This window comes from Thamnophis sirtalis, unplaced genomic scaffold, assembly GCF_051295495.1.
Source record: "Thamnophis sirtalis isolate CommonGarterSnake01/CBP01778 unplaced genomic scaffold, rThaSir2_p1.2 scaffold_6, whole genome shotgun sequence".
Classification (NCBI taxonomy): domain Eukaryota; kingdom Metazoa; phylum Chordata; class Lepidosauria; order Squamata; family Natricidae; genus Thamnophis; species Thamnophis sirtalis.
In genome coordinates, this window is record NW_028261386.1 from 129,516,222 (window position 1) to 129,540,955 (window position 24,734).

The 24,734-nt window shown below is 44.5% G+C and overlaps 1 protein-coding gene across 6 annotated transcripts in view; it reads left to right on the forward strand.

Moving 5' to 3' along the window:
• The window catches only part of DST (dystonin), a 410,298-nt gene that overhangs the window by 156,814 nt on the left and 228,750 nt on the right, over positions 1-24,734 (forward strand). For all 6 annotated transcript variants that reach the window (XM_087718947.1, XM_087718939.1, XM_087718941.1 and 3 more), the window contains one exon: positions 7,301-7,467. In XM_087718947.1, coding sequence (XP_087575073.1) covers positions 7,301-7,467 — 167 coding nt within the window. The remainder of the gene's footprint in view (positions 1-7,300; positions 7,468-24,734) is intronic.

Below are 24,734 nucleotides of genomic sequence, written 5' to 3' on the forward strand. Positions count from 1 at the left end.
AAATGATCTCATGGGGTCCTGCCACATTTTCCATTTGCTGTTTGTCCTCAGTGGCAGAAGACCTGATTTTAATTGCACGACCTTCTGATGAACATCCTCCATTGTACGAAAGGAGATGAAAGATGACCTCTGTGCATGTGAAGACTGTCGCAGGGGGTGAGGGGAAAGAGTAGCTTAAAGACATTTGGAAGTGCAACCCACTTCCATGAGCCTGGGCTTGGAACCTTAGCAAATCTTCAGCAATTGCAATTTAAATTCAAATTCTGTCCTTTTTTTTAAAAGTTGCTGCTGTGCATGCCATTTGCATGAGTCAGGGCAGATGTAACTGACAGCCTTGAGAATTCTGCGGCTTCCGAAAGTCACTTTTGGAGAGGAAGCAATTGTGCACTGGTTCTGCTGTGTTGTTTCCAATGTACACAGTTGTTGAAAGTCATTCAACTGTAAAGTAGGCCAAAGGTTTAGTCTATTTCTTATTGCACTGGGCAGTAACGAAGATACTTCAGTTTTTGTCAGATTATAGGGGAATGGTTTTGATGTTAACTATATTAAAAAGGCATAAGGGAAAGGAAAATGTGATACATATTTGTAGCATACACTGTGTTCTCGAGCACAGGTAGTCCTCGTGTTATGACCACAATTGAGCCTGCTGCCAATTACCTCCCATAGACCCGTTAGATCGCACAGGGTGGGCCTCCTCCGGGTTCCGTCTACCAGCCAATGCCATCTGGCTACGACCCGGAGGAGGGCCTTCTCTGTAGCAGCTCCGGCCCTTTGGAATGAATTCCCCGCGGAGATTCGGACCCTCACCTCTCTCCAGGCCTTCCGAAAAGCCGTCAAAACCTGGCTGTGCCGGCAGGCCTGGGGTTGATGAGTTCCCCTCCCCTCTCGACTTATATGGCTGTGTGATTTTCGTGTATTTTAATTATGTGCCGCCCTGAGTCCCTCCCGGAGAAGGGCGGCATACAAATAAACTAAATCTTAATCTTAATCTTAAGTGAGTTTTACCCCCTGTTTATGTCCTTTTGGGCCACAGTTGTTAAGTGAATCACTGCAGTTGTTAACTTAGTAATACGGTTGTTATGTGAATCTGGCTTCCTCATTGACCTCTCTTGTCAGAAGGTGGCAAAAGTGATCCCGTGATTCCAGGACACTGCAGTTGTCATAAATAGGATTCAGTTGCCAAGTATCTGGATGTTGGTCATGTGACCATGGGGATTGTACAACAGTCATAAGTGTGAAAAACTTACAAGTTGCTTTTTTTCTGTGCTATTGTAACTTTGAACCAGTGGTCGGTTCCGGATCCCGGCGTCCACCACATGAACACACGCAGTGCGCGCGCAGCACGCGCTCATCTGTACTTACCGTCTGCAACACTCCACGATGCCTCCACGATGCTCCAGCTGCTCGATGGAGCATTGCACAGACGCTGTATGCTCCCTGCGCTTGTGCGGAAGCCCCAAAGAGCTCAAATACCACAAATGCCAGAAGATATAAGATTGTTCTGTTATTGGAGAGATACAGGTTGATAGATGGAAGAGTATAATTCAAAATTAGCTAAAGTTAGTTAAATCCATTGGTAATAGGTATAGTTAAATAAAAATTCATAATGATAGTAATGTATACAATGTTGAGTTGTTATGATAAGTAATAATTGGATATGAGAAGGGACGGTTAGAAATATTTTTGGACTATATATAAAGATTATTAATAACAATAATAATTATCATAAAAAATCCAAACTATATACAGTTAAATTTTAACTAATAGGGGGAAAATGCTATGATATAGTTAAATAAAGAAATGATAATGATAATAAATTATGTACCTGGAGGATTAGAAAACTTTGGTATTAAATATTATGGATGTTTAGCTAAAACAGGATATGAGGACTTAATGTTAATGGAGGATTTTATAAATAAGTAAACGAAATGCCAGCATGTGGTGATGGATTGAATCTTGGTATATTTAAGGATGAAGGATGTTTAAATAACTGTAGTCAAATAAAAGTGGAGGCATGATGATGTTAATATAGTAAATATTTGAGTTAAGATATTTGAATTAATATGAATTATATTTGATGACGGTGGAAGAGATGCACCAAAGCTTTTTGTAACCAGCCGATATACTTTTTACAATATATGTTTGTTTTGGAAATAAATAAATAAATAAAAAATTTATTAAAAAAAAAAAGCTCAAATACCGGTAAGGTGGGCAGGTGGGTGTTCTGGAGTACTGGATTGGTACCCGGTGCTCCCGGCAGGCACCGGTACGCCCGTACTGGAGCGTACCGGTCGTAACCCACCACTGCTTTGAACGGTCACTAAATGAATTGTTGTAAATTGAGGACTACCTGAGTACCGTTTTAATAAGCTCTCCTAAAGGATAACATTATGTATCTCTTTAACCTTGGCGTTTCAGTGCTCTTGTTTTTAACAATGTTGATGTTCAAGGTTTTTAAAATTCCCCTTGATTCATAGAACTGATTGGAGATAAGGATCAACACTATCATATGCATTGCTGGCTTTCTTGAGAGACCCCCTGCTGCCAATTACCTCCCAAAGACCCGTTAGATCTCACAGGGTCGGCCTCCTCCGGGTTCCGTCCACCAGCCAATGCCATCTGGCTACCACCCGGGGGAGGGCCTTCTCTGTAGCAGCTCCGGCCCTTTGGAATGAACTCCCCGCGGAGATCCGGACCCTCACCTCTCTCCAGGCCTTCCGGAAAGCCGTCAAAACCTGGCTGTGCCGGCAGGCCTGGGGTTGATGAATTCCCCTCCCCTCTCGACTTCTATGGCTGTGTGATTTTCGTGTATTTTAACTGCGTGTACTGTGTTTATGTCCCCTTTCCCCCCTGAGTTGTTCGCCGCCCTGAGTCCCTCCTGGAGAAGGGCGGCATACAAATAAACTAAATAGAAATAGAAATACAATTTCTTTTCTGAATGTATACAGATAGTCCTTGACTTACAACAATCATTTATGACCAGTTTTCACACTTACAACTGTTGTAGCATTCCCATAGTCACGTGATAAAAATTCAGATGCTTGGGAACTGACTCAGGATGGTTGCAGTGTCCTGGGGGGGGGGGTCACGTAATCTCTTTTTTGCGACCTTCTGACAAGCAAAGTCAATGGGGAAGCCAGATAATTTAACAGCTACAGTGATTCACTTAGCAACTGTGGCAAGAAAGGCCGTAAAATGGGGCAAGCTCATGTGAAACAGATGTTTCACTTAGCCATAGGCATTTTGGGCTCAATTATGGTTGCAAATCAAGGACTAACTGTAGTTAGGAGTGTAACAAGCTTGATATTCGGATGAAAGCTGACTTTTTTTTTGCTTTGATATCTTTAAGTCCTTTTTTCATTCCTGGCAAATTGAAGGGATAAACCCCTGCAGTTTTCTTTTTAACGTTTCTGCAAAGAGTTTTCATTACCTGTTGTCTGGTGCAGAGAGAGAGAGAGAGAGAGAGGGAGAGAGAGGGAGGGAGGGAGGGAGGGAGAGACAGACAGACAGTGACAGAGAGAGACAGAGAGACAGAGAGAGAGACAGAGAGAGACAGAGAGAGAGAGAGACAGACAGACAGAGAAAGACAGACAGACAGAGAAAGACAGAGAGACAGAGACAGAGAGATAGAGACAGAGAGAGAGAGACAGAGACAGACAGACAGAGAGAGAGACAGAGACACAGAGAGACAGAGAGATAGAGACAGACAGACAGAAAGACAGAGAGAGAGAGAGAGACAGACAGAGAGAGAGAGAGAGAGACAGACAGAGACAGACAGACAAAGACAGAGAGAGACAGAGACAGAGAGATAGAGAGAGACAGAGAGAGAGACAGAGACAGACAGACAGAGAGAGAGACAGAGACAGAGACACAGAGAGACAGAGAGATAGAGACAGACAGACAGAGAGAAAGACAGAGAGACAGAGAGACAGAGAGAGACAGACAGACAGAGAGAGAGACAGACAGACAGACAGAGAAAGACAGACAGACAAAGAAAGACAGAGACAGAGAGAGACAGAGAGAGACAGAGAGACAGAGAGAGAGACAGAGAGAGAGACAGAGACACAGAGAGACAGAGAGATAGAGACAGACAGACAGAGAGAAAGACAGAGAGAGAGAGAGAGAGAGAGAGAGACAGAGAGAGAGACAGACAGACAGACAGACAGACGGAGACAGACAGACAGAGAAAGACAGACAGAGACAGAGACAGAGAGAGAGACAGACACAGAGAGACAGAGAGATAGAGACAGACAGACAGACAGAGAGAAAGACAGAGAGAGAGAGAGACAGAGAGACAGAGAGAGAGACAGACAGAGAGAGACAGAGACAGACAGACAGAGAGAAAGACAGAGAGAGAGAGACAGAGAGAGAGACAGAGAGATAGAGACAGACAGATAGACAGACAGACATCCGGTATTTGGTCGTTCTTCCTATGGCAAAGATTATGTATTTCCAAATAGATGCTAGGGAGTGAGCAAGAGGAAATATTTTTTGTTGTTATTGTTTTGATGTCTGTCAGAGGTTAAATCTCCCTGCGCATATAAAGGTAGTAAAAATTAAACCATCTTTAAGGGAAGTTTGATTTCCAATGACTTACTCATACAGCTTTCTTGGCACCAGAACAGAAATGATTGGTCTTTGTCTTTTTTTTTGGGGGGGGGTGCTTTTGCAATTTGTCAATCTAGCCTTCAGTAACCGAACCTTCCTAGTAACCTCCCACTTAAATACTAACTTAATTTATTGGAGATCAACCGTAGTCCTTCTAAGTTCTGTCACTTAGCAGATAAAAAGGTAAACCTTGGGGGGAAAAATACTCTACTGTAAATTTTCTCCTATTCTGTTAGCTGCTGCAGGCTGAAAGGCTTTGAAGGGATCTGGTTTTCCAAGGAGAAATCCTCCTGCATATTTTAAAGCAGCGAAATCTCTACAGACAAATGAACTTATTGCTTAGCTACATATTCCAGAATCTCTTCTTCTTTCATCTTCAAAGAACTTCGTTTCAACCATTGAAAATAATAGGATTCTTAACGCTATCATCAAAAGATGCTATAAAAACTTGAGGAGTGGGGGGGGGGAGTGGTTCACCCTGTTTTTTTCCCCTAAAAAGACAGGAAATTATTACCCCAAAATGTTTTTCTGCTTCATGTTAACATATATTGCTGGCACTGTTCCAATTGCCTTGCTCTCAACAAGATAATGTTCCAGTCAATTTTTTTTAGGCCTACTCTTCTTGTTCTTTTTTGCTTTTATACTTTAATGTATTTTATCTTAATTATGCTCTTAAATTACGTGACAAACAGTAGGAGGATTTCATTGTGCTTGCCTTCTGACGAATCATCAGCTTAGGGTCCATTCGTTAATAATGATAAAAATGCATATACCATCTGACTCCTGGTGACTGTCCACCCAGGGATAGCGTTGAATTAGCACATTTCCCTAGTACACTGTTACTTGTTTAGTGACCATCTCAGTGAAAGAGCCGAGGTGGCGCGGTGGTTAGGGTGCAGTACAGGGGTGGGTTTCTCGCCCCGTTCCAACCGGTTCGGTTGGAACGGGGCCGGCAGTGTCCTCGTGCACGCGCGCAGTGCACGCATGCGCACTAGTGCCTGTGCGATGCTCCAGCTGCTCCTGGAGGATCGCGCAGGCGCTGTATGCGTTCTGCGCATGCGTGGAAGCGCAGAACTTGTCAAAACCGGGTAAGAAACGTGGGCGGGTGGGTGGATCCTTCGGCGTTCCCGGAAGTTACTTACTTCCGGGTTCGCCAACCAACCGGTTCGCGGGGACCACCGTGCACCGCCTGAAACCCACCCCTGGTGCAGTACTGCAGGCCACTTCAGCTGACTGTTATCTGCAGTTCAGCGGTTCTAATCTCACCGGCTCAAGGTTGACTCAGCCTTCCATCCTTCCGAGGTGGGTGAAATGAGGACCCAGACTGTGGGGGCGATATGCTGACTCTGTAAACCACTTAGAGAGGGCTGAAAGCCCTATGAAGCGGTATATAAGTCTAACTCCTATTGCTATTGCTATAGTGACCGTTTGCAAATACAGCACTAATAAAAAGTGACTAAAGAATTAATCTTCTGACTCCTGTACGAATTTACAACCAAATTTGGTGCACCTGACAACAACAACATGCCAGAGTGGGAATAACAACAGAGAGTAACAATTTTATCTGAATGAGACAGACACAACCGGTGACCTTCCCAGCATCTTTATCTTCATCTCTGCTGTGTTTTCTTAATAACAATTTCCCTAATGACCTGGTTGCTGGAATTTGGTCACGAAATGAGATGTATGTGCATACTGCAGAGTGGAGGCTCTTGAATCAATTCAGTTGTATTACAAGGCTCCTTTCTAAAGTGAAGATGATGATGTTATCCATTCAATTGTGTTGGACTATTGGTGGGTTCACCGACAAAAGGGCGAATGACAAAACCGCGCCTGACTAAACCGCGGTGACAAAACCGCGTGTTCTAAAGCACTCCGACAAATGAGCGCTGAATCGCGGCGACAACAGCGTGGCGACAGAAGCGCGCTGTAAAACTAAACCTAAACCTAACCCTAAACGTAACCCTAAACCTAAACCTAACCCTAAACCTAACCCTAAACCTAACCCTAAACCTAACCCTAACCCTAAACCTAACCCTAAACCTAACCCTAAACCTAACCCTAACCCTAAACCTAAACCTAACCCTAACCCTAACCCTAAACCTAACCCTAAACCTAACCCTAAACCTAACCCTAAACCTAACCCTTACCTTAAGTTAAATCAGCTTTCTGTCGACGCGCTGTTGTAAAGCGTCCTTCTGTCTCCGCGCTGTTGTCGCCGCGCTGTTGTCGGCGCGTTGATGACCTTGCGGTTTTAGCAACGCGGTTTAGTCAGGCGCGGTTTTGTCGTTCGCCCTTTTGTTGGGTCACGCTATTGGTGATTCTATGGACCAAGTGTCTCCATGCCTTCTGATCTTGCATTACATCTTTAAGTTGTTCTGGGCTCTGGCTGGTGTCAGCTTTGATGGTGTCCAGCCATCTTTGTCAGCCTGGTTTCCTTTTACCATTAATACTTCCAAGCATATTTTTTTTTTCTCCAGTGAATCTTGCTGACGTATCCGTGCCATTTGGAGATTTTGTCCCAACACAGATCAAGATTGTACTTGGAGTTATTTCAACTCTTTCACCAGTAATGATATTTTCCCCGCTCTAATATTAGTAGAGTGGGGAGAACATGAAGTATGGCTGATTGTATTGCTATTAGTAATTTTATTCTATATTCACTTGATTGGTTTATTCTATTTTCATACAGATTTCTGATATCCATGTTACTGGAGAGTCAGAGGACATGTCTGCTAAAGAACGATTGCTTCTTTGGACGCAACAGATAACAGAAGGTTATGCTGGAGTTCGCTGTGAAAATTTTACTACCTGTTGGCGAGACGGGAGATTATTTAATGCCCTCATTCATAAATACAGGTATTTGCACTTTTGTTAAGGTTGTATGAGGAAATAATAATTCTGAGGAGTTAGAAAGTGGTGAAGATTTATCATTACAACTTGAGGTCTGTTTGATAAAGCATGCACCGTACATTGTAGCAATTCTTTTGAGGATTGGTGGAAGGACGAGACTCGAGTCAGGATCGACGGAACAGAAGGGTTTTATTTGTTAACTATTTACAGGCGATTCAGCACCTTCCCTGCTTGACAGCTATTTATATGGGTTCCACCACAAATGCGCGAACGACAAAAGCGCGCCTGACTAAACCGCGGTGACAAAACCGCGCCGACGAATGAGCGCTGAAGCGCGCCGACAGAAGCGCGCCGACAGAAGCGCGCTGTAACATAACCCTAAAAATAACCCTAAACCTAACCCTAACCCTAACCCTAACCCTTACCTTAACTTAAATCGCGCTTCTGTCGGCGCGCTGTTGTTGGTGCGCTGTTGTCGGTGCGCTTTTGACATCACGGTTTTAGCGCCACGGTTTTGTCGGCGCGCTTTTGACGTTCGCGCTCTTGTCGGGTCACAATTTATATGGAGCTGTCAAGCAGGGAAAAAGCCATGGAGCGTGCCCCTAGCGGCCCGCGCTTAGCCAAGGCCCGCCTTAGCCAATCAGGGCGTGGCTTGGCTAGTTGCTAGCCGCCAGGTCGTAAGTCAAGGACTTACTGAATCCTCAACAAATTCAACAATGGACTTTTGGAATCAAAAGGTAATCAATCTTCTTAGAAGACTGTGATGTTATATCTCATAGGTTACATTATTTGGAATTTGCCTTACTGGGCCTTGATATTGTTGTTCAAACATGGGTCAAAGACTCAGGAAAAAGCATCTAAATCTAATAAACCTAAACCCATCTGAAAATGTATAATATCAAGGTAGTGGACACATTAGAAGGAAACCTCATTTTTACAGACCATCTGGGATGGAGGAAATATGTTGAACCTAAACATCCATTAAATCTGAAAGTGTGTCATAGGTATGATTTACTATATTTGATTTGCATCATGAAGCCTTAGTGCAAGGCATATATTGCGGCGAATATTGTAGAATGAAGATAAAATTAATCGACATTTAACTGGCTTGTCTGTACTACCTGAGATGCAGAGAAAATTTTTATTTCGCAGTGGTGGGGCGTTTTTATATAGAGCTGTAGTTCTGTTGCACCCAGAGTCTGCTAAACAGAGGTGAATTAAATCAAGGTTTCGTGGTAGTTTATTTAAGAAACTCAGCTTCCAATTGTATTTTTCCATGTTCAAAGCACAATTCCGTGGCCTTTGAGTATTTTTGCGCAATTTCTGATGATGGCTCAGAAGCCAGAGAGGCAGCGCATTGGGTTGTCAGGATCAAGTGACCTTAAAAATATTTTCTGTGGTTTTTTAATAGGGATAAACATAGCTCTGAGTTAAAGACTGTCCTTTATGGGAACTTAAGACATTCCAGGAGGCTGGGATCACAGTGGCTGTTTCCTTGTCATCAGATGACAGGATAACAGAGATCATGTTCCCAGATGTGAGAAACTTTTAAAATACTGGTAGCTTGTTAAGTGTCTTTATGGGGGGTGGGGGGGGCAGCAAGCAGCCAACTATTTATGATGAGTGGAAGGAGCAGAAGTAGTGAAATAAGTTAACATTTGTTGATCTCTATATGATTTTTTTTTCCTTGTAAGGGCTACACTGCAGAAGAACTGCAAGAATTGAAATTTAAGTTTAGGCTATGAATGGATTAAATTTGGATCCTATGTGTGTTGGGTGTATTAGAAAGTATTCCTTGAATAAACGTGTCCTTTATTTATCCTGTCTGATAATTGATTGCCACATTTCTGTGTATATTTAGATTGCATATATTACAAAGTATATATTTGCTTTCAGAAAATTGTTGGGACTATTTTTATTGCTGAAGCCAACAGGAATTCCTTCCTGAACTAGTTTGTTATTTTGTGTCCGTGGGTGTTTGTTAGTTGTTTTGTATCTCTGAAATTATAAATGTTAAATTAAATCTTACCTAGCACTTCTGACGGATTATAATAAAGTCACTGATTTGATAAAGGTAGTGATGAAAGAAATGTCCTTCTGGGTTCGGCTCCAAGTGGGGGAAAAGACACTGGAGACATGGAGGCTGCTTGGAAAGATGGTTTTAATGGTGGACAGGACCACATGGCTTGAGCCCTGAACAGAAAAGGTGATCACAGGCTTCAATGTTGGTGGAGAAGAAGAGAAGGGCTGAGGGAGGGGCTTGCTAGGCTTTTTATAACCTGTTCAGTCCCACCTCTCTGTTTCCTGTTCCTGTGTAAGAAATGTATTCTGATTGGTTGTCAGACTCCCATGGGGCCATGCAGGGGCAACCCTCTAGGCTGCGTTTTGAATCCAGGTTTGGTTGAGTTCTCAGATGCCATGTGGTCAGTTGAGTAAAGGGCCAATATTATCATGTCTTAATCCCATCCCCCTGGAGCTGAAGTGGAGAACTCTTTATTATGTAAAGGGACTAGCTTGGCCTTCTTAATGGCCCATTGACAAAAGGGGGGTTGGGGGAGGCAGGAAGCTGCAGGAAGTTTCTCTTTAAAACATTTCTCCTTTTCACATCCAGGGAAATATTCTGCCTTTTCAATATTTCCTAGGATATTTCATTTTTTCTGGAAGAGGGCTGGGTGATAACTTCCTACAATAGAATAGAAATTTGCACGAAATGTATGGTATTTGTAATACTGTAAGTAAGTCACCGGTAGAACTGCAACCATAAAATATCAAATTGCTATCATACATCAGGTATGTTTTTTATCTGTTAGTATGTTTTTACATCAGGTATCTTTTTTATAATAGTACCTGAAATTTATCATCATTAAGCAGGTTTTGGTACTATACGACATGTATAACCTGTTGCCATGGGTCTTCTCTAATAGCTGCATCTGTCTTGTTGTTGAACTGGAATTGGTGATATCTAGAAGGTCAACATTTGTATATAATTTGTTGGCACAACTTGGGCTCCTCTTGGGAATCTAAAGATAATTATCCTATTTCAATGTAATATTGGTTCACATTAGCTTGCTACAACATCATAACAAGATAGAAGAAGACCACACGTATCTTCAGAAAGCATACAGTTTTAATCAAATAAAACTACATTGTACCTCTCCAGGAATTTCCTGTCTTATTGTTCAGTTGCAATGATCCTGGTATTGAAAAGCAAATAAAATGTTGAGGTTTTCTTAGAAATAAGAGAAATTACTGTATTTTCACGACTGTAAGCCGCACTGAAAATCCTAAAATTTGATCCAAAACCGGCAGTGCGGCTTATAACCCGGTGCGCTTTATATGTGGAAAAAGATCTCCCAGCTGCTTTCGCGGCCCCCTGGAGCGCCAAGAACCTTCGCGCTCTTCTCCGCTCCTCGCGAGTGCAATAGATGTCCAGAAGCGGCTTTTGGGGCTAATGGGGATTGGATTTCCAGCTCGATAGCCCCTGCCGCTTCTGGACGTCTATTGCAGTTGTGAGGAGCCGAGGAGAGTGCGGAGAACAGCGCGAAGGTTCTTGGCGCTCCAGGAAGCCGCGAAAGAGGCTGGGGGAGGCGCACGGCTTGGTTTCTCCTCCCTGGACGTCGCAGCAGCAGCCCCAAACTCACCGAACTCTGTGTTTTTCGCATCGGGGCATGCTCTTGCAGCACACCCCGATGCGAAAAACACTGAGATCGGTGAGTTTGGGGCTGCTGCTGCGACGTCCAGGGAGGAGAAACCAAGCCGTGCGCCTCCCCCAGCCTCTTTCGCGGCTTCCTGGAGCGCCAAGAACCTTCGCGCTGTTCTCCGCTCCTTCTCGCGACTGCAACAGATGTCCAGAAGCGTCGGGAAACGTGCGGCTTATAACCCGGTGCGCTTTATATGTGGAAAAAGTTTGAAAAATTAACGTTAATTGATACTGCGGCTTATAATCCGGTGCGGCTTTTGGTCGTGAAAATACGGTACTTCTAAGTAAATGTGTGTAGAACAGTCAACATGCAGAAAATGTTTTCGGATGTTGAAGGGCAATTGAGATAAATTAGGTAAGCTGCAAAAAATGGTATGAATCACAATATGTTGTTTGTTGAGTTTTATTGTGACCCCGGTTTTTTTTGGCAGGGAGAATATGTTCTTCCTGATCCCCTTAGAACTCATAGTGAGCCTTAATACCATCAATCATGGTAGCTTTCATAATTGCTTCGTAGGAGACAGGGACACAGTATTAACAAGGATTCTTTTCCTTCCTAAATCTGTCAGCAGGGGAAAGTGAAGAGAGTTCACATTTATGGTCTCTTCGTTTTAGTGTTGGCAGGGTTCATGCCTCTTTCCTTTGCTTTTTATCTTCTATATGAGAAAAATAATTTTATCAGTTTCAATAGCTATCGATCTCCGTGACTTTCTTAAATTGGTACAATCAAGCGCTGGTTAAAGTTAGAAGCCTGTGCAATAGTAACTTGTACCTTCGTGAATTCTAGGTTACATTAATGTTATGAACTCTACAAGGTTCTGCCTTTGGAGGCTATTTTGAAATTACAGTTGCATTATGGGTGTGGCATGCCCGCCAGGGGTGGGTTTCAACCGGTTCGCGGCGGTCCCTGCGAACCGGTTGGTCGCCGAACCCGGAAGTAAGTAACTTCCGGGAACGGCGAAGGGCGCGCCCGCCCGCAGTCCTTACCCGGTTTTGACGAGTTCTGCACTTCCACGCATGCACAGGACGCATACAGCGCCTGCGCAATCATCCAGGAGCAGCTGGAGCGTCGCGCAGACGCTAGTACGCATGCGTGCACTGCGCGCATGCACGAGGACGCCGGTTGGAATGGGGCAAGAAACCCACCCCTGATGCCCGCGCACGACTACCCTAGATCTTCTAGGTAGTACTAACACTTCATGTGATCTTTATTGTGACTGCTTCTCAATGCTGTCAATCATCTCTCTGTCTCTGTCTCTGTCTCTTTCTCCCTCCCTCCCCCCCCTCTTTTCACATTTCATATAGCTTCCTTCAGTTATTGTATCCTCTGGCTGGTATTGGCTTTGATGGTGTCTAGCCGCCCTGATTTTTGGCCCCTTTGATTCCTTTTTACCATTGCCTTCTCCAGTATGGTCCAGTACGTTGCTTGAGGTCCCAACCCAGAAAATCGGGGAGAGTTGAATCAAGACCTACCTTATAAAAACCTTACCAGGCAAATATTATGGAAAGGCTTTCAAATGAATCAGATTGGATTTCCTTCCACCTCCAAAAGTATAAATGTATAAGGGAATAGTAGAGAAAACTAAGCTTGGGAGGATTGAATGCAGAGAAATACTATTACTCATTGTTCCTTTCACTTGAGGATGAAATCTGAATGCGGCAAGTTTGAATAGGTTTTATGCACATGGTGTAAAAATGCACATAGCCTCATGAATATGGAATGGAATGTGTCTTGTTTTTCAAGCAAAGCTTTTCACCAGTTTTTTGTGAAATGTCTCAGCCAACAGCCAGGAAAACTATATGAACACAACAAATACCAGCCATGAAAGTATTGTGTAGCAATAAAAGGAAAATTGGAGGTGCACATGGCAAAAAAAAAAGAGACGTGGTTTATAATAAACAGATTAAGCAGCACGCACACCTGGAGACTACAGGAAGGCTATTGAAAAATGTGGGACTATTATCCACAGCAGTAAAATAATAAAAATCCCAGCTCAAGAGATTGCAATTGTATTGAGCAGACGAGAGATTAACGCAGAGCCCTTTTGGCCCTTCGGAGAAGCTCTTTGGCTCCTTAAGTTGAGCTTCCGATGAGAACCAGTAGCAATCCCCCGAGAAGAGGAAGGAGAAGCTATTCAGAACTGGAGGTCACGCTTCCCAGATTTTGGGAGGCAAACAGAGCTCGTGTGAGCTGCCAGATCCATTAAAGCACGGCAGAAATCAAGGCAAAGAATTTTAGGCGGGGAAAGTTTGTGAGATGCAAGTCTTTGCTTTAAGGCAAACAAGTCATATATATATATATATATACTGTAGCAGAAGTTTGGTCTGAAGCCTTGGTTTCATGCCAGCCCACAAGGCAAGGGCTGTACGCTCTGTACTACGGCGATTGTTAAAACATGTTGCAGGCTATCAAGATCTAACTTGAATACATTCCTCCGGGATAGGAGAAGCGAAAGATGCCAGCGTTCGCCGCAGCATGTCAGTTGCCTCTAGCTACAAATGGGGAAGGAGCAAAATATTACTTGGGTGTCAAGCCTTGGATTGCTACGGGATACGTTTGAAAAGAAGAAAGCCCCTATTATGTGCGGCTTTCAAGTTTCTGCTTGCTGCCTTCTACTGTGCAGCTTAGTCTTTGCTTTTTCCTCCGAGCAGGGAAATAAAAGCTCGGCCGAGGAAAAGAAATTCGGTAAGCTTCGCTTGGCTGAATCGAAGCGAGTTCCCCGCTTTCTTGTTGCAGGGGATCACTTAACATTAAAGCTTTTCAGACTGAGAAAAGAAACAGCATTTCAGGCGGAGTCAAGTGGATTCCGTGCAGTACAACTGGCACCTTGCTTCGCCGTGTAATTGTGAGCGATGGATCTTGATCCAAAGGATGTTTAACACCAACATAAAATAAAGATAATTTATGAAATGTTCCCTTGATGAAGAAGGATCTTCATCCCCGCCCCCCTCCTCAATATATCTCAGGAAGTACGTAAAACTTAAAAGTAGATAACTCACAATGTTGAGTTCGCCGCTCCTTTAATCACACTTTTGCGGGAGTTTTTATTTTCTTATTTCTGAAGCTGGCCTCCCCAAAGTCACATTAGACTAGCTTGTGGCTTTCTTATGGCTTTAGATCCATCAGAATTATTTCAGTTCTGCTTATTCTTTTAAGAGGAATCACGGTATATGGCAACACAGAAATCCTTTCTCCTTGCTCCTATAATGTGGATGGTGGCGCAGTGGTTAGGGTGCAGTACTGCAGGCCACTTCGGCTGACTGTTACCTGCAGTTCAGCGGTTCCAATCTCACCGGCTCAAGGTTGACTCAGCCTTCCATCCTTCCGAGGTGGGTGAAATGAGGACCCGGATTGTTGTTGGGGGCAATATGCTGACTCTGTAAACCGCTTAGAGAGGGCTGAAAGCCCTATGAAGCGGTATAGAAGTCTAACTGCTATTGTTATATCAGAGAATAAGCCTATTCTTGTTTACTGTCAGGAGGTGGTGCCTCTGGTCTGCCCTTCTTAAGGAAAGTTGTTGAGAAAGTGGACTGTAGCTAAAGACGATCCTTGAGGAAGTTGGTTATCTATTTCAGTTTAAGATTTAGTGTGGCGGCAGCTTTGCTTGCACTTGGACATGACCTATATGAAGAAGCTATGATGGCAATGAGCTTTTGATACTGTTAACCATGGTGTCACGCTGGACCAGTTGGGGGCACTATTTTAAAGTGGTTTTTCTTCTTCTTTAAAGCTGTTTTCTTTTTTTGGCTTGTGCGGAAATGGGAGAAGTTACTCCCTAGGGCCTTTTTTGTGGCGTTCCACAGGTATCCTTTTAATTCAACATCTACATGAAACCTCTGGTCTGTATGATCTGCATGTTTGTGGTTCTCTGTCATCAGGATGCTGATAATATCCAATTATTGCTGCTACCCCAGGCCAACCAAATAGCAATAGCAATAGCAGTTAGACTTACATACCGCTTCCTAGGGCTTTCAGCCCTCTCTAAGCGGTTTACAGAGTCAGCATATTGCCCCCCACAGTCTGGGTCCTCATTTCACCCACCTCGGAAATGAACCTTCTGAGACTCTGTCGTAGGGTCTGGAGGCTATATATGCCTGCTTGGGAAAGAAATGAATCTGGTTCAATTTTCTCCTGATCTCATGGACGTGACCTGAATATTGGAATATTCTACCTTTAATTTTGGGTGGGTTGCACCTCTGGAATCACAATCCCTGCTTGATCAGCAAGAGGCAGTTGTGGCCAGGAAGGTCTTTGTATAACTCTGTTCAGTGCATCATTTGCCCTTTCCCGGATCAAAACTGCCTTCAGACCAGAGGTGGGTTCCTACCAGTTCGCACCTATTCGGTAGAACCGGTTCGTCACATCTACCGAACCAGTTAGAAGAGGTTCCACCAGTTGGACCCGGAAAGCAGGCCACACCTACAGAAGAGGTTCCAAATTTTTTTGAAACCCACCACTGGGGAGGCACTCGCAACAGTCACTCATGCCCTTGTGACCTCAAGACTGGACTACTGCAATGCGCTCTACATGGGGCTGCCCTTGAAGAGCATTCGGAGACTTCAGCTCTTCCAGAATGCAGCCGCGCAAGCAATTGTGGGTGCACTTCGGTACACCCACGTTACACCTATCCTCCGCGAGCTACACTGGTTACCGATTGGTCTCCGGATACGCTTCAAGGTGCTAGTCGTCACTTATAAAGCCCTCCAATACAATTGTATTGTAATAATAGCAATAATAATAATAATAATAATAATTGAAAGATGCAATTGTTGTTTCCCATGGATGAGATAAACTCAAGAAAAAGCCTGAGCCAGTGTGAAAATTACATGATTAAGTCAGTATACAGATGCAGGACAGAGCAGGTTTAGCTCTGCCTCAAATGGAGTTACACTTTCATTATAAACTTCGCCTGCCTGGTTTTTGGATAATTAATCTGCAAACTCAGCATCACATAATGGAATGATAACAATTTCTGACAATGGTGCCTCTCACTCAAAGGTGGGCCAAACCACTTTAATTCCTCTTTCAGTCATAACGTATTAAAAGAAACAGCAATGTGCATGTTGGGACATGGCGTTGGAGTGTGTTGAGTTGTTCCTCACCTCGGAGAAATTCATAGATGTCTCTATTGCTTGTCCATTATTACCCTTTATGAGTACAGAAGTTAGGTATATGTTTTACCAGTGTAAACCCTAGAGCTAATTGTAATATTCAAAACAAAAGCTCTCCATTCCCAGTCCAATTTTTTTGCTGACAAAATAATGGGGCTATGCACTGCTTTGGGTTCAATTCTGAAAATAAATTTCGGAGCACATGAATGAATGCAGCACCCATTGGCATTCAGGCTTCCAAGTCCCGAACATTTCTGCTTGAATGAGTTGGCAGCAGATTCTGTGTTCTATACCTGTGCCCTGTGAAGCATCGTTTCAGAATGGAACTGGAAGTATTGCCTAACTATAATAAATAAAGGAACTTCTATGAGAATGACACTGAATTCATAGAAGTAAAAAAAACCATTTTTTTTAGTAAATAACTAGTCAGACATTATGCCAAGAACATCATTAGGCCTTGCTGTGAAAGAACAATTTTGAATGAATTAAAAGTTGCTGTGTGTGTGTGAGGGCATCGTGAGGCTGGGAGGCGCGCGAGCGGGAGCAGAACAGCTGCTCGCGCAACCCCCCTCTCTAGCCATGCAGAGCGCCTTTCACTGGCATTTCAAAGGCGGCAAGCTGCGGGAGCTGGGTGGCGGCGAACAGGCGCTCCCACGGCTTGGCGATACCCCTAGGTCAGTGAATGGCGCTGTGCCTGGCTGGAAAGGGGGTTTGCAGGGTGGCTGCTCATGAGCGTGGTCACTTCATGGCTGTTGTGTTGCGTTGCTGCGACAGCGTAACACAGCCATTCGCCCCTGAGGCTGTGTCCGGCTCTTTGGGAGCCCGCTCGGAAGAGAGCAGCCACCCGGCAACCCCCTCTTCAGCTGGGCACAGCGCTGCTCACCAACCTAGCAGTATCTGAAGGCACCAAGCAACGCGATCACCTTTGCCTCCCCCCAGTTCCCACGGCTTGGCACCTTCGGGATACCGTTAGGTTGGTGAGTGGCACTCTGCCTAGCCTGAGGTGAGGGGTTGTGCAGGGGGCTTATTTTCGGGGGAGGGCTTATATTTTTGCCCACCAGAAAAATGTGGCAGGGCCTTATTATCAGATATATACTAGATTGATGATATGAAATTTTATATAAATTATAAGTGAGGACTATGGAGAGGATACATAAAAGTTTTGTAACCAAAGATAAACAATTTTACACAGAACACAGTATAAAGATGTAATATTACCGGATGGTTTTGGGATGATGTGATGAAATGCCACAATGTAAATGTATTCTAAACTTGGAATATTTCACATAAAGGGAAGTAATAATGGTTGTAGTCAAATAAATGTTTAATAATGATAATAATTGTATGCATATATATTAGATTGATAGTATGAGATTCTATATAAATTGTAAGCGAAGACTGAGGTGAGGGAGCACGAAAGTTTTGTAACCAATTGACACACTGTATGTAAGTGGAGAATGGTTTTTTATGTTTTATGTCTGTTTATGTTTGTTTAAAAATTTAAAAAATAAATAAAACAAAGGAATGAAAAAAATGACTTATGACCAGTTTTCACACTTAGGGCTGTTGAATGTTGCAGCATCCACATGGTCACATAATCAAAATTCAGGCAGTTGGCAACTGGCATCTACTTATGACAGTTGCAGTGACCTGGGGTCGTGTGATCACCTTTTGTAACCTTTCTGACAAGCCAAGTCAATTGGGAAGCCAGATCCACTTAAAAACCGTTACTAATTTAACAACTGTTAAATTATGTTAACAGTTGTTAACAACTGCAGTGATTCACTTAACAACTCTGGCAAGAAAGCTCGTAAAATGGGGCAAAACTCCCTTAACTAGCTTGCTTAGCAACAGAAATTCTGGGCTCTATTGTAATCGTAAGTTGAGGACTACCTGTATTCTGTCCCTGTATTACGCCGACAAAACCGCGTTGGTAAAACCGCGATGTCATCACCGCGCCGACAACAGCGCGGTGACAACAGCGCGGCGACAGAAGGGCGCTTTACAACAGTGCGGCGACAGAAGGGCGCTTTACAACAGTGCGGCGACAGAAAGCCAATTTAAGTTAAGGTTAGGGTTAGGGTTAGGGTTAGGTTTAGGGTTAGGGTTAGGGTTAGGTTTAGGGTTTTAGGGTTAGGGTTAGGTTTAGGGTTAGGTTTAGGGTTAGGTTTAGGGTTAGCGTTAGGTTTAGGGTTAGGTTTAGAGTTAGGGCTAGGTTTAGGGTTAGGGTTAGGGTTAGCTTTTGAATGCTAGTAAAAGCATTTTGCTGAGTGCTTCGGAAGGCGCGGATTTGCCCTCCCCGGTTATGTCGGCACGCTAGGGTCGCATTTTGCTTAGTGCTTTGGACGGCACGGATTTGCCCTCCGCGGTTATGTCGGCACGGAAAAGGGCTTCACGGTTTTGTCAGTGAACCATGTATACATAGAGGCTATTTTTGTTAGCTTAGGCCAGAGGTGTCAATCTCAAGGCCCGCAGGCCGATGGGGGGTTAGATCTGTCCTGTGGGGCCACCCTGGAAACATGGAAGGATAGACCCGCGGTACCTCTGCCAGCGAAAACTGGGCTCAGGAGGCTGCAATGGCCTCCTGCGAACCTCTGGCAGCCAAAACTGAACTTGGGAGGACCCCCGAGCTGTTTTCACTGGCAGAGGGTTGCAGGAGGCCATTGCAGCCTCCCAAGCTCCGTTTTGGGCCTCCACGGGCGGCCACGACATGAGTGAAGTCAAGTGTCCTCCCTGGCCACGTCCCCCCCCCCAAAAACCCTGATGCAGCCCTTAATGAAATTGAGTCTGAAACCCCTGTCTTAGGCTTTTAGTTGAGTGTTCATGTGTACATTCCCTTAGAACAGGAACAGGGACATTATATACCTGAGCCAAACAACACCAACTGTATTCTAGGTTACTCTCAGTATATTCTTATATCCTACCAAACTTTATTTCTATTAACTTCTTAACTCTGGGTGTGTCTGGATTGGTTACTGTCCCTACCTGCTCTCCAACAAAGTTACTGTACGTGAGAGAAATGTGCCCGCAGGGAAATATCTGAATAATCTGGATATTTGCCTACGAATACTTAGTAGTAAAATTGCTATGATATATATCTGGTTGTATTTTATTGCTTTTGCTTCTTGGTAAAAACAAAATTATAAATTGGGGGATCCGTTAAGGAACTTTTAAACATATCTAATTCATAATTCATTTTAAAAATATTTTTACGGTTGATTGTTTATTACTGAATCAAATATAACCAAGGAATATTTTTTAAAAAAACTTATAGATGTTCCTACATGATCAAGTCAGCCATTCCTTAACATCTCCAGAAATATAAATTATTATTACATTTATAAAAGCTGGCAATTCTTCTGGTCTAGTTGGCTACTTCAGTCGCACATATACAGTTAGTCCTCGGCTTACAACCGTTCATTTACTGATTGTTAGAATGGCACTGAAAATAGTGACTTATGACCGCTTTTCACACTTGCGACCATATATTAAAATTCAGATACTTGTCAATTGACTCATATTTATGACAGTTGAAGCATTCCGTGGTCATGCGATCACCTTTTGTGGCTTTCTGACAAGCAAAGTCGATGAGGAAGCTGAATTTCCTTAACCATGTTACTAACATAACCATTCCAGTGACTCATTTAATAACGGCGGCAAGCAAGTTCGTAAAATCGGGCCGAACTCATTTAACAAATGTCTCCCTTAGCAACAGCAATTTTGGGTTCAACTGTGGTCGTAAGTGAAGGAAAACCCGTACTGTTTTACCCCAGTAGTGCTGGGGATTGATAATGATGCCTTTTAATATAAAGCATTTCCTACCGAGGCGAGATGGCGCAGTGGTTAGGGTGCAGTACTGCAGGCCACTTCAGCTGACTGTTATCTGCAGTTCGGCGGTTCTAATCTCACCGGCTCAAGGTTGACTCAGCCTTCCATCCTTCCGAGGTGGGTGAAATGAGGACCCAGACTGTGGGGGCGATATGCTGACTGTAAACCGCTTAGAGAGGGCTGAAAGCCCTATGAAGCGGTATATAAGTCTAACTGCTATTGCTATTGCTATTGCTACTTCTTCCACCGAAGCGTGTATAACTCATTTTGAAGCCTGGCAAAGATCCTGCAGACTATGAAACTCTTGTCTGATTATTATTTTTTTAAACAGTCATGCGAAAATGTTGACAGTGACCTTGGCAGGTAAATTATAGACGATACCACAGGGGCGTGGTGTTTCCTCTGGGGTCAGTTTCAGTTGGCTTGTGATGGGGGTGATGCAGGGGTGGGTTTCTTGCCCCGTTCCAACCGGTTCGGTTGGAATGGGGCCGGCAGCATCCTCATGCACGCGCGCAGCGCACGCATGCGTACTAGCGCCTGTGCGATGCTCCAGCTGCTCCTGGAGGATCGCGCAGGCGCTGTATGGGTTCTGTGCATGCGTGGAAGCGCAGAACTCGTCAAAACCGGGTAAGAAATGCGGGCGGGCGGGTGGATCCTTCGGCGTTCCCGGAAGTTACGGGTTCGCCGACCAACCGGTTCGCGGGGACCGCCACGAACCGCCTGAAACCCACCCCTGGGGTGATGACATTCAGTTTTAGACTTTGCAGGTTTTACAGGAAATGATAATCTTCCAAATACTAGTTAACATCTATTGCATTGTAACAGTTGCTTTGGATAGTCAGATGGATGGTATAGAAATTTAATAATAAACAAATCTGCATGAAGCTACTGAGTGAGTTCAAACTCAGTTTCATTGAGGGCTGCATCAGGGTTGCATTTGACCTCAGGGGGCTGGGTGGGCGTGCCCAATGTGGGTATGGCCAAGGTGGCTGTGGCTATGGCCAACTCGACATCACTCATGTCGGGGGCACCTGTGGTTGGCCCAGGCGGGGCTGTGGGGGATCCTCCCGCAACCCTCTCCCAGTGAAAACAGGGCTCCGTTTTCACTTCCAGAGGCACCGCGGGCTGGTCCTTCCTTAATTCCAGGGTGGCATGGCGGGCCAGATCTAAGCACCCCATAGGCCAGATCCGGCCCATGGGCCTTCAGTTTGGCACTCCTGATCTATAGGAATCTAATCTCGACAAAATGCAGGTGATATGCATTACACCTCGATCCTGGGTCAAACAGAGAGTGTAGTATAAGTCCTGTTTCAATGTGTCAGCCTTGGAAGGTAATGCAAACAAGAAGCACACTCAAAAGAGCTGAGGTGGCGCAGTGGTTAAATGCAGCACTGCAGGCTACTTCAGCTGACTGCAGTTCTGCAGTTCGGCTGTTCAAATCTCACCAGCTCAGGGTTGACTCAGCCTTCCATCCTTCCGAGGTGGGTGAAATGAGGACCCAGACTGTGGGGGCGATATGCTGACTCTGTAAACCGCTTAGAGAGGGCTGAAAGCCCTATGAAGCGGTATATAAGTCTAACTGCTATTGCTATTGCTATTAGAACTACTAGCTCCAACTTTATTTATTAACTGATTCTTTCAAGAATCAGTCCACTCTTTCCTCTTGTCTTTACAAACCAAGTCACTAGGGACGGTCCCTTCTGAGGAGTTTGCCGTGTCCAGATTCGTTCTGTGGACTTAGCTGCCTCTTATCTAACCATTAACTAGTCTGCAGCTCTTAGTTCTGTCTCCTAATGTCCTTCTGGCATAGTATTACACATGGCCTGGATCAGTGGTGGGTTCCTACCAGTTTGGCTCAGTTCGGCCAAACTGGTAGTGGTTTGGCGTTCCAGCGACCCAGGCCTGCCATGCCCCCGAACCAGTTCCCTGGGTGACACCATAGGCACCGCCATTTTGTTTTTCAGTTCTGTGCACACGCAGAACAATTCTAATTGCACTGTGCACGCAACGCGCACACCAGCGAACTGGCAGTAGTGCCTGCCGGAACCCACCCCTAGTCTGGATGCTAATAGGGTTTGCGTGAGGAGTAGCAATCTTAAGTTAAATCCTGATGAGATCAAGTGGTTTTGTATTCCTTTACAGGAATTTTCTATCTGTAATTCTTGATAGGTTTACACTTCCCACAGTGGAACCTGTGTGTAATTTGGGGGTCTTCCTAGAGTTTCATTGAGTAGGGGAAGGTTTGGCCAAGAGGATCTTTGAACAAATCCATTTGGTAAACCAGTTGTATCTTTCCTCCATGGGAAAGCCCTTTTTATGGTTATTCATGTCTTAGTCGTCACCTGTTTCGATTACTACAATACCCTGTACATGGATCTATTCTTGAAGACCATACAGAAGGTACAGCTGTTCAGGAATGTAAGAAGCTGTGAGCATATTTGTTTTGTCCACTTAATAACACTAGTTTGCAAACTGCACTAGTGACCAGTTAACCAGTTAAGAGCTGAGGTGGCGCAGTGGGTAGAGTGCAGTACTGCAGGCCACTTCAGCTGACTGCTATCTGCAGTTCAGCGGTTCTAATCTCACCGGCTCAGGGTTGACTCAGCCTTCCATCCTTCCGAGGTGGGTGAAATGAGGACCCGGATTGTTGTTGGGGGCGATATGCTGACTCTGTAAACCGCTTAGAGAGGGCTGAAAGCCCTATGAAGCGGTATATAAGTCTAATTGCTATTGCTATTAACTTCTGGATGTAATTCTAGGTGTTGGTTGTCACCTATCAAGTCCTGCATAGCTTAGGGGCTAAATATTTATGCGTTGCCCCTGCCTATCCAGTAAGATCTGGCAGGGTTCCCAGTAGCTATGCCTGCATTGCTGAAGTCCATACAACCTTAGCTGTTTCCATGAAAATGTGAAGATTTGGCTTTATAAGCAGCCTTGGGCAAGGTAGATTCTCAACCAGTTCCCTGCTGTTATTATTATTATTTTTACAGTTTTGTGGTTTGTTTGTTGTTTTTCCCAATTAGGATGCTTGGTAATTTTTGGGGTATATTATTGTTATTTTAATATTTCCATTTTATAAGCTGCCTAGAGTTTAATTTGTGATTGAGATGGCTTGGATAGAAGGACGGATGACCAATGACCAATCTTTGATTATTTATTTTACACAATCTTGTTTTGTAAGAGGTCATTAAAACATAATATTGAAATGAATAATGGTGGTCTCATCAGATGTGGAAACATCAGGCGATATACTACAGTGGAAATTGTTGATAAAATTTTGTCTAAATATAGATTTTGTTCCTTTTAATTAGATTAATAAGTGACGCTGTAATCATTCTTTTAGGGTTATTATACATGGAACCAACTATATACCCCATTTCCCCAATATACGACCTACCCCGAAAGTAAGCCCTCCCCTGATTTTTTGGGTGCACCTAAAATAAGGCCTAGTGAAGGGGGTGAGCGTGCCTCCAGCTGAACAACTCTGGCCTGCTGATCTTGGCTGGTGGTGGCTCCGACCTGAGCCCGGCTGTCAATGCTTCGGGCAAGAACCGGCCATGCCAATCCCGCTTTATGGCTGCACAGACGGATCCGTCACTGGCCGCTGCTACACATGGTAGAGAAGGCATTGTGAGGGAGCCCATTTGTCGCATTGGCCAAGTGGGGGTCGCCCACGCAGTTGCTGGCCCTCGGGGCACTACCCTGAGCAGGTGCCAAGCTGGAGGCAGGGGAGGGTCAGTCCCATTACCCAGTTGCCTGCCCTCTGCCGTTTCTCAATAAATGTGTGTGTATGTGTGAAAGAGAGAGACACAGAGAGAAAAACGGCAGAGAGGAAACCCTTTCAAACAGCGTTGCCTGCAATTCTTGTTACTCCTCTCCCTCGTTTCTCTTCCTTTTCTCTTTGTTCTTCTATCTCTCACACACAGACATTTGTTCGCTTGAAAGGGACAGGTTGCACTTTGGTTCTACCGTAAGGCTCCCCCCCCCTGCCCAAGCCTTCTGCGTGCCCCAGGATTGCAACGCTGAAGGTGCGGCAGGAAAATGCTGTTGAGAGAGGACATGCAGGGTCAGATCAGCAGAACCGCCGCCCTTTTTGCAGCCTGAACATCCTCCGCGAAACAGCTGATCTGAGCCCGCGTGTCTTTGCTAAACCACTGGGTTTGTTTTGCGGAGATGTTTAGTGAAGACATGCATGCTCAGCTGCTTTGCGGAGGATGTTCAGGCTCTAAAAGCGGCACAGATCGGCTGTTTAGTGAGGCCATGCAGGGGCTAAGCGGGAGGGGCAGCTCACCGCCCCCACCCTTTCCGATATGGGAAAAATGGGGGGGGGGAAACAGACCCCCCCCAAACTAAGACCTTTGGCCTTTTTGGCAGTCCAAAAACTATAAGACCCGGTCTTATTTCCAGGGAAACATGGTATCTGTACTTGTACTTACTTGTACTTGACGCCTCTTCACCCATCGTGGGTATAGGCGACTTCCATGGAAATTTGGCGCCACTGTTTTCGGTCCTGGGCTGTTTTCGGTCATGGTATCTGTTAAGAGGCCTTATGAAACCCATTAATATTTTTTATCTTAATTTGATATTGGAACTATTGGCCTGATTCATTTGACAAACAGAAGACAGTAGCTGG